Below are 15,510 nucleotides of genomic sequence, written 5' to 3'. Positions count from 1 at the left end.
ACGGCCACATATTGAATCTGTTGGTGGCACGTTTAATCCTGTTCACATTTGGTAGAATAAAAACAGGAGTCACTTTTTTCTCATTGGCTCAAATAACAATTTAAACATACTGATTTGCTAATTTATGTATCAGTAGCGATCTCACCAAAAATCCATAAAAAGCGATCAGTTCAGATGTGTTGATTTCAATCAATTTATAAGATTATGAGCTGACAACGGTATAGGTCTCAAAAAACTTAAGTCATAAAATCAGGAAGTTTTTTAAAAAATCCGTTCAAAGGATTTACATTGTTCCTCACCATTCCATTATATACTGCTAACCATTACATTTATAACATAATGAACATTAAATATAGTCTGAAAAAGTAACTAAACGTTACTATAAAGTTAGCCACTGTGCATTCGAAATTCCTCCAAGAAGTTTCATTGGACAAATATGCCTCTCTCTGGGGTCGGAGGCTTGAATTCCGCTCCGTTCTCAACTTTTTTATACTTTGGAATGGAGAATAAACACCAATTTAAAAAAAATGATTGACAGCAAGACTGACCATTCACCGAGTACGCTGTGACTTCCTATTGGTAAGCCTGCACTCAAACCAAGTTTAAATTTAGCATAAGGTTGCAGCTTTAGGGCCGGAATGTGACCTAAAATCAGAGATCAGAGGAGCTATACCTCAGGAACATAATGCTCACAAATAATATACAATATATTATCACACCTATAAACGCCTGCCTTCACAACACCAACTCTCCAGTCAGGCTCTGTCCACTTGTCCCTTCCAGCGCTAGATCCTAGGTTTCATTTTCCACAGAGCCCAGCTCGGGCCTTTTTGTTCCCTCCCTAGGTTCTAAGCCCCACGTCCCATGTACTTCAAACTTGAACTTCTCATTCCCTTCTGGCCTACAGTTACTTTCATGCGCGATATTGGCACGCCCAGATGGTTTACCCCACCTTGTCCCACTATTCAACTTCAACCTAATAAATTATGGCTGCTGACTTGCCAGTTGAAGCAGAACTGCTGCGTTCCCAAGGGAGTCAACTATCTGTCCAGGTAGTATGGGCTGGATTTTCCGCTCCTGGCTGCCTCTGTTTTCACCCTGGAGGGGCGGCAATGACGGCGGTGAGTTCTTCTAGGTGGACGGCAAGCTTCCAGTCCCCCGCCGCGGTTGTCGGGGAAGATTTCGGCAGGGCGCGAGCATTACCGCCCAAAAGAGGCGAGCCGGTGTGCAACGCCTCTGGTTGCGACATCGGATCGATTTTTGCCTCCCGCCTGACCCGTAGCGCTGCATAGAGCACCGTGCTGAGACCGACTGTAAAAATGGGCGTTCTGAGCTGTAGCAGCTGCAGTGAGGCAAGTAATATCGACCTCAGGTAAGTGAGATTGTTTTTTATTTTTTTTTTGCGATTTATGTAGTGGTGGCATTTTTTGCGAATGTTTTTGATGTTTTTTTTCAGGTTTTTTTAGTTCTCCCCAGGCCTCTCTTAGAGCACTCCGAGGCCGGCTTTTTCGCTCGGGATTTTCACATGTTAAACCGGCCTAGCGCCCTAAGAGAGGTGTGCAATGCCTCCCTTAGCACTCCGCCCCACACTCAGGGCTCAGCTGCCCAATTTTGCTGACTGAGGCACAAACTTATTCCAGGCAGTATCAAGACTGCCCCGCCCTCATTAACGCCTCGAAATCTTAAAAGTCGAAAATGATGTTTATAAGTCCCTTCCTCAGCTACATTATTTGAGGTTAAGCATTAAACTGACAAAATGCCTAGCATAAGGCCATGAGAAGGAGCCACTGCACCAGTTGCTTCCAGTGGGCCACATCTTTGACCACACATTTTTCCCTCCAATTCCTTCATCAATTCAGTGCTTGTTACCGCAAACGCTGTAATTGCTTCATATAACTTGCTTATACAATTGTTCAAAAGAGTACATGGATATAAATACATTAAAGACTTACAAGGTTTCTGTCCATCTGTAGGGTAACCAATTACTTTCTTGGACATTAGTGATATCATTTTCACCTAATTCCCTTTGGGGAAAAAAAATCATAACTATGTTAAATAGTCAGTGAAACATTTATTGTTTGTTACATACTAATGTTATTACTGATTCTGGTAGATGCACTTGCTCTAAGAATGTCTGAGTAGTGGCCAATATATTTACCAATAATCTGACCAGCATTATTTGTAATTTAGCATAGCCTCAGAAAAGAAAATCAATGTTTTGCATGGGGAGGATTAAAATAAGTGACACAATAATCATTATAGATAGACAACACAATGATTTTACAGTTGATAGAATCTTAGAAGTTTACAGCACAGAAAGGGGCCATTCGGCCCATCGTGTCTGTGCCGGCCAAAAAAGAGCAACCGGCCTAATCCCACTTTAAAGCTCTTGGTCCGTAGCCCTGTAGGTTACGGTACTTCAAATGTATATCCAAGCACTTTTTAAATGTGGTGAGGGTTTCTGCCTCTACCACCCTTTCAGGCAGTGAGTTCCAGACCCCCACCACCCCCTGGGTGAAACCATTTCACCTCAATTCCCCTCGAATCCTTCTACCAATTGCTTTAAATTTATGCCCCCTGGTTATTGACCTTCTCTGCTAAGGCAAATGGGTCCTCCCTATCCACTCTATCTAGGCCCCTCATAATTTTATACACCGCAATTAAATCTCCCCTCAGCCTCCTCTGCTCCAAAGAAAACAAACCCAGCCTATCCAATCTTTCCTCATAGCTAAAATTTTCCACTCCTGGCAACATCCTCGTAAATCTCCTCTGTACCCTCTCTAATGCAATCAAGTCATCAAGATCCACAGCGCGGCCCTGGAAAATGTGGACCACTTTCCATACCTTGGGAGCCTATTATCAGTAAAGGCAGACATCGACGACGAGGTTCAACACCGCCTTCAGTGCACCTGCGCAGCCTTCGGCCGCCTGAGGAAGAGAGTTTTCGAAGATCAGGCCCTCAAATCTGCACCAAGCTCATGGTCTACAGGGCTGCAGTGATACCCGCCCTCCTGTATGACTCAGAGACGTAGACACCACAAATCGCTGGAGAAATACCACCAACAATGTCTCCGCAAAATCCCCTGGGAGGACAGGCGCACCAACGTCAGTGTTCTCAATCAGGCCAACAACCCAAGCATCGAAGCACTGACCACACTCGACCAGCTCCATTGGGCAGGCCACATTGTTCACATGCCTAACACAAGACTCCCAAAGCAAGCACTCTACTCGGAACTCCTACACGGCAAGTGAGCCCCAGGTGGGCAGGGGAAATGTTTCAAGGACACCCTCAAAGCCTCCTTGATAAAACGCAACATCCCACCGACACATGGGATTCCCTGCCCAAAGACCGCCCTAAGTGGAGGAAGAGCATCCGGGAGGGTGCTGAGCACCTCAAGTCTCGTCACTGAGAGCATGCAGAAAGCAAGCGCAGGCAGCGGAAGGAGAGTGCGGCAAACCAGACACCCCACCCATCCTTTCCTTCATCAATTGTATGTCCCACCATTGACAGAGACTGTAATTCCCGTATTGAACTGTTCAGTCACCTAAGAACTCACTTTTAGAGTGGAAGCAAGTCTTCCTCGATTTCGAGGACTGCCTAAGATATGATGATGAGTGCAATCACATCCTTCCTGTAATGTGGTGACCAGACATGTATGCAGTACTCTAGCTGTGGCCTAACTCGTGTTTTATACAGTTCAAGCATAACCTCCCTGCTCTTATATTGTAAGCCTCGGCTAATAAGGGAAAGTATCTCATATGTCTTCTTAACCATCTTATCTACCCGTCCTACTACCTTCAGGGATCTGTGGACTTGCACTCCAACATCCCTTTGTTCCTCTACACTTCTCAGTATCCTAACATTTATTGCATATTCCCTTGTCTTGTTAGCCCTCCCCAAATGCATTACCTCACACTTCATGGATTGAATTCCATTTGTCACTTTTCTGCCCACCAGACCAGTCCATTGATATCTTTCTGAGGTCTACAGCTTTCTTCCTCACTATCAACCACATGGCCAATTTTTGTATCATCTGCAAACTTCTTAATCATGCCCCCTGCATTGAAGTCTAAATCATTGATACATACCACAAAAAACAAGGGACCGAGTACTGAACCCTGCAGAACCTCACTGGAAACAGCCTTCCAGCCACTAAAACACCTGTTGACCTTTATATTTGCTTCCTGCCAATGAGCCAAATTTGGATCCAACATGCCACTTTCGTTTGGATCCCATGGGCTTTTCTGATCAGTCTGCCATATGGAACCTGAGAACAGCCTTGTTAAAATCCATATAGATTATATCAAATGCGCTATCAACCCTCCTTGTTACCTCCTCAAAAAATTCAATCAAGTTAGTCAGGCACGACCTTCACTTAATAAATCCGTGCAGACTGTCCTTGATTAATCCGTGCCTTTCTAAATGATGATACAGGAAAGTGTTGAATGGACAATTGGCTCAGTGGCAAGAACATAGGAACAGGAGGCCATTCAGCCCCTCGAGCCTGTTCTGGCATTCAACGAGTTCATGCCTGATCTGTATCCTAGCTCCATTTACCTACCTTGGCTCCATATCCCTTAATACCCTTGGCTAGCAATAATCTATCAATCTCAGGTTTAAAATTATTAATTGAGCTAGCCTCAACAGCTTTTTGGGGGAAGATAGTTCCAGATTTCCACTACCCTTTATGTGGAAAAAATGCTTTTTGACATTGCCCCTGAATGTCCTAGCTAATTTTAAGGTTATGCCCTCTTGATCTGGACTGTCCCACCAAAAGAAATAGTTTCTATCTACCCTATCAAATCATTTGATAATCTTAAACACGTCAATTAAATCATCCCTTAATATTCTATATTCAAAGCAATGCAAGCCTAATCTATGAAACCTGTCCTCATAATTTAACCTTTTTATCATTCTGGTGAATCTGTGCTGCATCCCCTCCAAGGTCACTCAATCAATCAATCAATCATAGGCGGTCCCTCGAACGAGGATGGCTTGCTTCCATGAGTTCACAAGTGTTTCGACGAAGGACTCGATGTTCCAGTCCTGAACTTCAATTGAGGGGGTGGAAGATGCCTGTGAGTGAATTTTTTTAACATGTGGTGACCGTTGCACACCAGCCACTACACGGGCTTGACAGAGCTCGGCCTTTATCCAGTGGCAAAGGCTAACCAAGACGACTGGAGACCTGCTCTGCTGCACGGAGGATGAAGGTCACTATATCCTTCCTGGGGTGCGGTACCCAGAACTGAATGCAGTGCTCCAGGTGGGATCTAACCAGAGCTCTGCACAACTGTAACATAGCTTTCGCCCCTTTGTATTCCAGTCCTCTTAAGATAAAGGCCAACATTCCATTAGCCTTTTTAATTATTTTTGTATCTGTCCACTAGCTTTTAGTGATTTCTGTACATGAACCCCTAAATATCTCTGCTCATCCACAGCACCTAGCTTCTCACCATTTTGAAAATACTCTGATCTATCTTTCTTATGTCTAAAGTGGAAGACCTCACACTATCCCACATTGAACTCCATCAGGTACAGTTTTGCCCACTCACTTAATCTATCCATGTCCCTTTGCAACTTTCTGTTCCCATCTACACAACTTACTGTGGCCCTAACTTAGTGTCGTCAGCAAACTTGGAGATACGGCTCTCTATTCCTTCATCAAAGTCATTTATAAATATAGTGAAAATTTGTACCGATCCCTGGGGTACACCACTAGTTACATCCTGCCAATTTGAGTGCATACCCATTATCCCTACTCTCTGTCTCCTAAGAGGCAATTCAGACACAACTATTCCATACAACATATATTAGATATATGAAATAAGTTGCCACAGTGTCAAGTTGCATAAATATGTTTCTGGAATATAATGGGATTGAATGATATGGTGAGAATGCAGGAAGGTGGGATTGAGATCAACCAAAAAAAATCCTTGTTAGACCAAGTAGACTTTTGTTTTTTCTAAAATGTCCGATGTTCCTAATGTACAGAGCTCATTATAAAGCAATTTATTTTGTACAAGTAACTGATTGCAGCATCCATCAGGGAAACAGTTAACTGGTGTGAAGGTAGGCACAAACTTTACAAACAACCTTGTAGATAGATGCCAGCTGTGACTCAGTGTCAGAAGGTTTGCCAGTTCAAAACCCACTCCAGAGACTTGCACACATAATCCAGGCTGCTACTCCAGCCCAGTACTGAGGGAGTGCTGCCCTGTTGGAGGGGCCTTCTCAGTGGGACATAAAAGATCCCATGATGCTGTTTTCAAGAAGAGCAGGGTAAGTTCTCCCCAGTGACCTGCCCAATATTTACTCCTCATCCAACATCATTAAAAACAGATCATTATCACACTGCTGTCTGTGTGCAAATTGACTGCTACATTACAACTGTGACCACACTTCAAAAATAGTACTTCATTAGCTGTAAAGTGTTTTGGGACATCGTGAAAGGTGCTACATTACTGCAAGTTCTTTTTAGACGCTAACAAAATCCTCAACATAGAAATTCACCAATATGGAGATTTGCAATCAATGAAACTTCAGAATTTTGTGACATTTCAAAAATGACACTTGAACAATCACAATTATGCTCATTAAAAATATCTTCATGGTGTGGGAAGAGAAAATCATTTGTTTAGACTATCATAGTGCTTTTACAAATCTTCTAGACATTGGTCCAGACTGCCAGCGGTCCGGCCCTAGTAACAAGTAATGTGCCCCTTCCTCTGGCTGGGAAATCCTGCTTTTTGTGGAGCATTTGAAGAAAGGAGTAATTGAAATACAGTAATTTAAAAATTGACAAGGGAGAAAAGCAAGAAGGTCTCTAATGAACTGTATTTTTTTGCTTCTAGCGAGAGGATTAGTAAGTGGCACAAGGAATCTTTAAAAGGGGAAGACAAAAATGACCTAAAAGTTATTTTGAAAGTTCATGATGTGCGCAAACCTTTAAGATCTGTTTACATCAAATACATTTTGGACCTTCCTTATTTGACATGGAATCGAGCCAACCTGTTTTTAGTTATATTGATATGCCTATCTTTTTGCTATTTCTCTCTCCCTCGAGGCTACCGAATGGGCTGATGTTGTGTTGCTATTGCTAACTGTTTTTTTTTAAATTGAAGTGTAGTTGTTGTGTATATATACATATATGAGAGAAAAACAAAAAAGCATAACCCTCATAACACGGCATTCATTAGACACAAATTGGCTACAGTGCTAATCCCCACTTTTAAACAGCCAAGGTTATCTGAATACAAATACCATGCGTTCTCCCCACTTACTAAGATACAATACTACTTTTATCTCTCAGTAGGAGGAAAGACTGGGTGAATCCCATCAAGTTTCAAGTCCATGACCTTTTAGCCCAAGACAAACATTCGGCTGTCTAAGACGCCAAACAATGATTTGTGATTAAGTTAAAATGGATAATGCTGTTTCTCTAACCAAACATGACAAGGGTTTCGGAAAAATGCAGTGAAAAGTTTATTTTACTTGAAAAGTAGTTGTTTTTTTAAGTACAGGTTGAAGCTTCCTTATCCAGAACCCTCAGGACCTGGCCTGTTCCGAATGAGGGATATTTCCAGATAAGGGGAGGTCAAGTGTTTTCAGTATGTGTGTGTGCCGACTGGCTAGAACGACTGTCAGTCATTAATCAAACATTAAATACTGTAGAATGAGAATCTCACTACACCACTGACCTCTGCTCCTGACACTGCTGGAGTATTCAGGTTAGCCTGGTGTCACTGGATTTGAATATTCCTGTAAATATCCACACCAGTGTGGGTGCATCTTCATCACCCACTGGGAGGACAGAGGTGCAAAATGCAGGATTGAAAAGTCATTTGGGTGGCCAGTCAGATTTTTTTTATCTCTACGTCTGACCGCAAGATGTTTTTGAACTGATTACTTGGTGGGACCAGGACGATCAACAAATCCCTTCCTTTTACAGAGAGCTAATTTAGGGGGGAAAATCCATCTAAATAATGTATAAATCAACAGAAATGTTTTTAAATTATATTTGAGTTCAGGTGCTGATGGATCGGCGGGCCCCGAAAGTGTCGGCTCTGGAGGTGGGTAAATTTATTTTACATTGATATTTTGAGAGGATTTGTGGTAAATTTATTGTGGGTCTGTAAGTGTAAGAACATAAGAAATAGGAAATAGGCCCCTCGAGCCTGCTCTGCCATTCAATAAGATCATGGCTGATCTGATCTTGGGCTCAACTCCACTTCCCTGCCCTCTCCCTCGTATCCCTTGACTCCCTCATCTCTGAAAAATCAGTCAATCTCCACCTTAAATATATTCAATGACCCAGCCTCCACAGCTGTTTGGAGTAGAGAATTCCAAAGTATCACGACCCTCAGAGAAGAAATTCCTCCTCATTTCTGTTTTAAATGGAAAAGTTCAAATTAACCAGTTGAAAATCATGTGAAGGGAACAAATCAACTCTATGGGTTTGCTGTAGACCATCAGTTCAAAATTAAAACATGACATGACGGCATGAAGAAATAAAGGAAGTATTTGCAAACAGAAAGTTCTTACTAATAAAAAACTCCAACCCACCTAATATTAACCAAGAATGCCCGAGCAGGCTTAAATCAGAGTTCATTAATGTAATTCATCACTGCTTTTTGACACAATGCATTAGGGATGTCATGAGAACTAACTTACATTTAATTGCCAACGACAAAATGCATATTTAGAAACTGAAGTCGTAGCATCCCTAGATAATAGCAATCATAACATGATTAAATTTGACATGATCAAAGGAAAGGACTTGTATTTGCATTGATCAGGGATAAATCAATATGCAAACCAATGCTCTTGTGCACAACTTTAAAAAGGCCAACTTCAAGGAATTAGGAAAGAGCTTAAACAAAGCAACTAGGGGCAGTACTCAAGAAAATCTCAGTTGAGGGCATGCTACTAATCATGTACAGTACATATACATCGAGAGATAGTAAGTGTAGACTAAAAAAAACCTAAATGTATTAATAAAATAATACAATGTAAAATGAGTAAAAGAAACAAATTATGTAGGAGAGGAATTTGCATATATCTAGCACCTTTCACAAACTCAAGAATCCTAAAGCGCTTTACTGCCAATTAAATATTTCTGAAGTATAGTCACGGTTATAAGGTAGGAAAACGTGGCAGCCAATTTGCACTCAGCAAAGTCTCACAAACAGCAATAAGATAAATTACAAAATCATCTGGTTTAGTGATGTTGGTTGAGGGACAAATATTGGCCAAGACACCTGGAGAACTCTGCTGCTCTTCTTCAAATAGTTCTATTAGACCTTCTGCATTCACCAAAGAGAGTAGAACGGGCCTAAGTTTAATGTCTCATCTGAAAGGCGGCACCTCCAACAGCGCAGCAGTCCCTCAGAACTGCACTCAGTACTCCCCTGCTTTTCTTCGAAATAGTGCAATGGGATCTTTTATGTCCACCTGAGAAGACAGGGCCTCAGTTTAATGTCACATCTGAAAGATGGCACCTCCGACAGTGCCACACTCCTTCAGTACTGCATTGAAGTGTCAGCCTAGATTATGTGCTTAAGTCACGGAGTGGGACTTTAACCCACATTCATCTGACTTTGAGGCTAGAGTGCTGCTACTGAGTCACAGCTGAACCTGTTGGAAGCCTAGGACTGATGTCAGGTACTGCTCATATAAAGAGTGATCAATGATTGGAATGGACTTCTGGGTAGGGTATTAAAGGCAAAAACTCAAGATACTGTGATAGGAGAGTGTGGCTGGATGAGCCAAATGTCATATTCTCATGTTATTATTGTGAGCAAAAAGGATAGAAACAATGATTTGAGGTGGGAGGATAAATGTGCAGAGGTTCCTTTCAAGCCACCATTTTTTTTTTTCTTTAGCTCAAATAATTTTTTCCAAACTAATTGGCATGCTGAAACTTAGCCTTAAGTGTGATATTTCAGTGTTGTGAGGCACCTCATCAAGCAGCCAGCTGCAAGTCATACTACTGTTAGATTTGAGTTTTGAACCCCATCATTTTGACCACAATACAGCAATTTTTCCAATGGCAATTCATAGAATCATAGAATGGTTACAGCATGGAAGTCGGCCATTTGGCCCATCGAGCCCGTGCCAGCATTTGTTTCTGTACTTTCATTTAGATCTAGGCCATTAACAAATTTTGCTTTGGTGGTCAAACCAGTTTTGTTTTTAGCTCAGATTCGTGATCAGCTGCCTATTGCCACTAAATTAACAGGCAGCTTTTTGAAATCCAAGAAATACTCATTCCTAGGACACACCAATTGCGCAAACAATAATTCTCATGAAGTCTGTCACTGCATACTGTTCTCTTGTTCTGATACTTACAGAGTGTTGAATATGTACGACGACCCTCTGATGAATGGCACATTATCCAGCTGATGCCATTTCCCAGCCCCGATGCAGGATAGCAACCAAGAGGTACACGTGCACAAAATGGGGCAGGAGGCATTTTGAGATTCTTTGTTCATTGTGGTGGCGGTGGTGGGGATGCTCTGCATTTGACCAACATAAAAATGCCCAAAAAGCAGCAGTGCCACCACAACATGGGCTATTGCCATTATTTTTACACGCTAAATCGCTGAACCCCACGCCTGGGCTAGTGGGCCGCTCGGTGCCCGATGCCCAGAGATCTGATGTCCAGAATGTAGAAGGAAGAACTGAACAAACAGGAATCTGATCTCAAAAAAATAACCTGCTGGGTCTGTCGCCCAGTGAATAAATCCCTTAAATCTCAAGAGGCCTGCTGCTGGTGGTGGTTCCTCTGCTGGTGCTGGTTCCTCTATCTCCAGCCAAAGGCCACCCTGTTGACTGAGGCTCGAAAGTTTGGGGGGGCCCCCCCAAAAAATGAGGGGGATGCAAAGCTGCAGGGCCACAAGAGGGAGGCCTCGAAGCCTAGGAGGCCGTAGGGCCTGAGTCTCGGTGAGCGAGCCCAGGCCTTCCCCCGTCCGTGTCTGGGATGCTCGGGGTCCCTGCTCGACACCCGTGTTGGTCGCTCACGCCGAGGCCGGGCAGGAGGATCTCAAGGCCGCTGGCCCCGTCGATACCATTGATGCCATGTTTCCCTTCCCCAAGCCGCTGTCAGGCGCTGGCCCGAGTGGTTGCTGCCCGGTCCATTGGTTGCCAAGGCAGCGCGTTCCTTCCCATTGTGTGACGTCGCCGGCCCCTGCACACGTGCGCCGCGCCCACGCGCGCTGGCCGAAGAGGTCACCAAAGAAAAACCCAAGGAGCATACAATCTCTCTCTTTCTTTCTCCATGGCACTGGCCCAGGCAGAGCACGAGGGATTGTGTGTGTGGGTGGGTGGTTGGGAGGGCATGACCACCTTGCTCTCCATCCTCAACTCATGGGGACAGGGGGGAAGCTTCCCTATACTAATAGGTTTGGTAGGTTCTTCTGTGTGTCCTAAGTGATGTGTCCTTCACATCCTAAGTGGAGGAAGAGCATCCTGGCTCCTTCACATCTTAAGTGGAGGAAGAGCATCTAGTGTCCTTCACATTCTAAATGGTGGAAGAGCATCATGTGCCCTTCACATCCTAACTGGAGGAAGAGCATCTGGGGAGGGCGCTGAGCACCTCGAGTCTCGTCGGCGAGAGCACGCAGAAAACAAGCGTAGGCAACGGAAGGACCATGCGGCAAACTAGGCTCCCCACCCACCCTTTCCTTCAACGACTGCCTGTCCTAGCTGTGACAGAGACTGTAATTCCGGTATTGAACTGTATAGTCACTTGAGAACTCACTTTTAGAGTGGGAACAAGTCGTCCTCGATTTTGAGGGACTGCCTATGATGATGGATGGGGGATGATCACCTTGCTCCCCATCCTCAACTCATACTAATAGCTTTGACAGGTTCTTCTGTGTGTCCTTCACATCCATGCAGCAAGAGATACCAACCCATGCAACCCTCTCTGAAGAGATACCAAACCTATCACTCAAGTGCTCGTCGTCGAACAGCTTATGCATGCCTATCTTTTCAAACAGATGACTGGAGAGCCGCAAGCCACCCCGATGTTGGAAATTCAGACAAATATATAAACTGTAGGTATATGGAGGGAACATTTTATCGTACATGGAGGTTTGATAGATTTTAGTCCATAAGAGTGATTCACAACATGGCTAACAACATTTTAAAAATGTATAATATACTGTATAGCGATCCCCTTAATTTATCAGCAAATTCCACTATTTGGGAAATTTATTTAACCAGTGTTCTTTTCCATATTGTGTGTTGATTTCTTATACATTGAAGTTCAATTTCCTTTCGTGGCAGGATATTTTCACAACCCAACAGCTCAAAAATCATAGAAAGTGTTGGATTTATATAGCGCCTTTCACGACCACTGGTCGCCTCAAAGCACTTTACAGCCAATTAAGTACTTGGAGTGTAGTCAACGTGGCAGCCAATTTGCACACAAGCAAGCTCCCACAAACAGCAATGTGATAATGACTAGATAATCTGTTTTTTTGTTATGTTGATTGAGGGATACAAATTGTCTTAAATAACATGCAATTATTTCTCTACTTGTCCCTATCCTTAAAACCATCAAGTTCCTTCCGAAGCAGATGTTCATTATCTCAGATATGGCTGAAACATGCGTCAAGAGAGCACCAAGGTTCTCGAATACTGCCTTGGAGGCCCTGGTACAGGCGGTGATCAGGAGAAACATACTTCCCCCACCCCATCAGGAGAAACATACTTCCCCCACCCCCAGCAAGAAGAAAGCCCTCCAGTCAGCAACTACGCTGGCAATGGGAAGATGTCACAGAGAAAGTAAATGCCAGGAGCCTAACACCCAGGAAATGGCTGCAATGCTGGAAGAAGTTCAATGACCTTACTATACTAGTCAAGGTAAGAATACTGTTCTCTAACTCTGCTCACACCTCCACCACTTACATTAATCATAAGACTCACCTTCGTTTCCCTTCATTCTCATTCAATTATTGCACCACACTTCAATAAATCTCTTACTCCTCACACTTACCACTATTATAATCCTCATTTACCGACAACTCACATTGACTACCAGGTATTCCACCATAACAGGCACATTCTCTAAACACCTTATAAGACTCTAACGCACTCTTTTTTGCAGGACAATGTCACACACACCTCAAGAGAGCAAGCCCGCTATCACGTCCTTTCACCCCCTCAAAGAAAACGTGTTGGCCATCGTACTCCAGGGCAGAGTCAAGGTTGTGGCAATTAGGAACACTGGGGATGTTGTGCAGGGTTTTTTAAAATATCTGATCCACCTTGGTCCTTCTGATTAACTCACCCCACTCATCCCCCATTTCTCTATGCTCCCTTTCCTCTCCGTATCCCTCTCTTTCACTGTGGAAGCCCCAGTGTCACTGGAGGAAGAGTAGGCCAGCCTTCCAGAAGATGCACCAGGCAGCAGAAGCATTGCTTGAGCATGCCAATTGCTTGCTCGTTGATGTTTGTTGTGACAGCATGGCTCGTGTTGTAGACTTGCTATGCAGCTCTGCGAGGCTTCAACAGAAGTCATGAGCAATGTCTGGAGGGAATAGCCCTTGTTGTCCCATAGCCAGCCTGGTTAATTAAGACAGCACAGAGGATTTGCACAGGATTCAAGAGTCATGAATACTGCCAAGTTAGCGGGCACATACCTGCATGACACGCTGCCTGTGGTCAAAAATCAGCTGTATGTTGAGGGAGTGGAATTCCTGACAATTGATCCGGTCCAGGGTATCCTTGGAGATGGAGCACGCGGTGTCCACCGGTACGCTCGTGGCCTTCCGCGAGAGGTGGGCACCGGAGGGACTGGAGTGCATCATCACGCCCGGCAACCAAATTTTAATTTGATTTTACGTTTTAAAGTTTAATTTGTTTTAATTGCCGGTGCTTTTAGTGTCCCCCTTCCCTTTTATAGGGGGCACTGGGGAAAAATTGTGATTTTAGTGCCCCAAAAAAAAAACCAAAAAAAGAAAAACACAAAAAAAAACTAAAAAAAAAAAAGGGGGAAAAAAAAAAGGGCCTTGTAAATGTCTGGTGTGTCACCCAGGTTGGGTGGCACGGTTTAATGTTTTTTGTTTTTGCAGGTAGACTCAAAGAGTTTCCTGACAATTGACAAAGATGGTAGGTTGGCGATAGGCGGCATGCAAGGTCATGTGTTTGCAATCTATACTGTTGTGGGCTCTGGGGAAGCATGCGGGCAAAACCAGAGTGCTCTCATACTACTTCACTCTGTCCATAGAGAGGATGTCGGTGTTCCTTGCCCCCGTAGAGCCTCAGTGACCTCCCCGATAGATCAGTGTACTACGAACGAGAATATGTCGCTAGTGTCACCTGCTGCAGCCTGGAAAGAACCAGTGGCATCAAAGTTAAAGGTGACAGCAACATTCCCGCTAAGTTGCACAGACACGCAGCTACGTGGAGGTCACGCGCAACCACTTCCAGGCATTGCTATGAGAGATTGTGGGCATGCGCAAAATTGTGAATGGGCCGCGCATCCCGTTAAAGGGGCCCTGCACCCAAACAAAAAAATCGGGGGGAATATTGGGCGACAGTAACCTTGACAGCCACAGGCAGTGATGTCCATACCCTAGTTTACGGCTGCAACAGATGATATAGCTCAGTGGCAGCTTCCTTGATGAAGCCAAGTACAGTAACAACCTCCTCTCTACTGGCAGCTGCTCCTGCTCTCCAGTGTCCTCTAGCCACGAAGGAATCCCTGCCAGACTGCAGCCAACGACCGTACAGCTGCAAAAATCTTCTCAGCAGACAAAATAAAGTTTCCACAGTAATAAAGCACAGCAAAAAAACCCAGATGTTACCAGCAGCCCGAAATGAAAAACCAGCAATGAACCTGCAAGTACTGCATGATCCCTTTAAATATCGCCTGCGTATCTTGCCTGTCATATTTGCACCTTAGGCCATTTAGCGCCTGAAAAGTGGGTGCTGTGCGGCCGAATTTCTAGGACCAAGTCTTGATTGAGGTTTTATTGTACATTTACAGTCCAAATTAAATAACCTTCTTGAATCTACATGATTTTGGTTCACTTCTCATCCAAGTTAAGTAACTCTCCTTTCACAACTCAAAATCCAAGATCCCAGAATCACCCTTATGACTCTTTGCACTCTTTCAAATACGATATCTTATTGAAGGTATAATACCAAAAACTGCACAATTTCCAAATGTGACTCTATAGATAATTTGTGATTGCGTAACTTATTTTGACTGTTCAGATGTATCCCAATAATTACCTATTATTAGCCACTTTAAATTATAAGTTTGTGTAAAAGCAATAAAGAAAATAAACACACCTAATTCAGTAGTGTTGGAAGTTCCCTACATTATTAGATATTTACACTTTATATCAGTCTTAACATTTAGCAGGCTATAGTTTGTCAAGAACCAAGAATGCACAGGTTAATAGCACTATGCTTTAATTTATCATGTACAGATAGAAATGTTTTGTAAAGGAGTGACGTCCCTCCAAAATGAAATCCAGCAGTTTGTAAATGGC

The 15,510-nt window shown here is 43.6% G+C and overlaps 1 protein-coding gene and 1 long non-coding RNA gene across 5 annotated transcripts in view; one reads left to right on the top strand and one right to left on the bottom strand.

Moving 5' to 3' along the window:
- Window positions 1-11,176, bottom strand: part of LOC139233883 (leucine-rich repeat-containing protein 37A-like) — a 101,551-nt gene extending 90,375 nt beyond the window's left edge. For 3 of the 4 annotated variants that reach the window (XM_070864517.1, XM_070864520.1, XM_070864518.1), the window contains exons 1-2: window positions 10,352-11,176; window positions 1,953-2,024 (exon numbers count right to left, since the gene is read on the bottom strand). In XM_070864517.1, coding sequence (XP_070720618.1) covers window positions 1,953-2,024; window positions 10,352-10,584 — 305 coding nt within the window. In that variant the 5' untranslated portion in view covers window positions 10,585-11,176. The remainder of the gene's footprint in view (window positions 1-1,952; window positions 2,025-10,351) is intronic. The other variant, XM_070864519.1, reaches the window with a different exon arrangement.
- A 144-nt stretch (window positions 11,177-11,320) lies between these two features.
- On the top strand, window positions 11,321-15,222 carry LOC139233630 (uncharacterized). The gene is made up of 3 exons (XR_011588191.1): window positions 11,321-12,060; window positions 12,571-12,871; window positions 14,674-15,222. It is a non-coding gene; the product is annotated as an uncharacterized lncRNA (long non-coding RNA).
- Window positions 15,223-15,510: the final 288 nt, after the last annotated feature.

Source organism: Pristiophorus japonicus, chromosome 21 (genome assembly GCF_044704955.1).
Source record: "Pristiophorus japonicus isolate sPriJap1 chromosome 21, sPriJap1.hap1, whole genome shotgun sequence".
Taxonomy (NCBI): Eukaryota; Metazoa; Chordata; class Chondrichthyes; family Pristiophoridae; genus Pristiophorus; species Pristiophorus japonicus.
The sequence above is the reverse complement of the archived record's forward strand: the minus strand, read 5'-3'. Positions and strand labels throughout refer to the sequence as shown.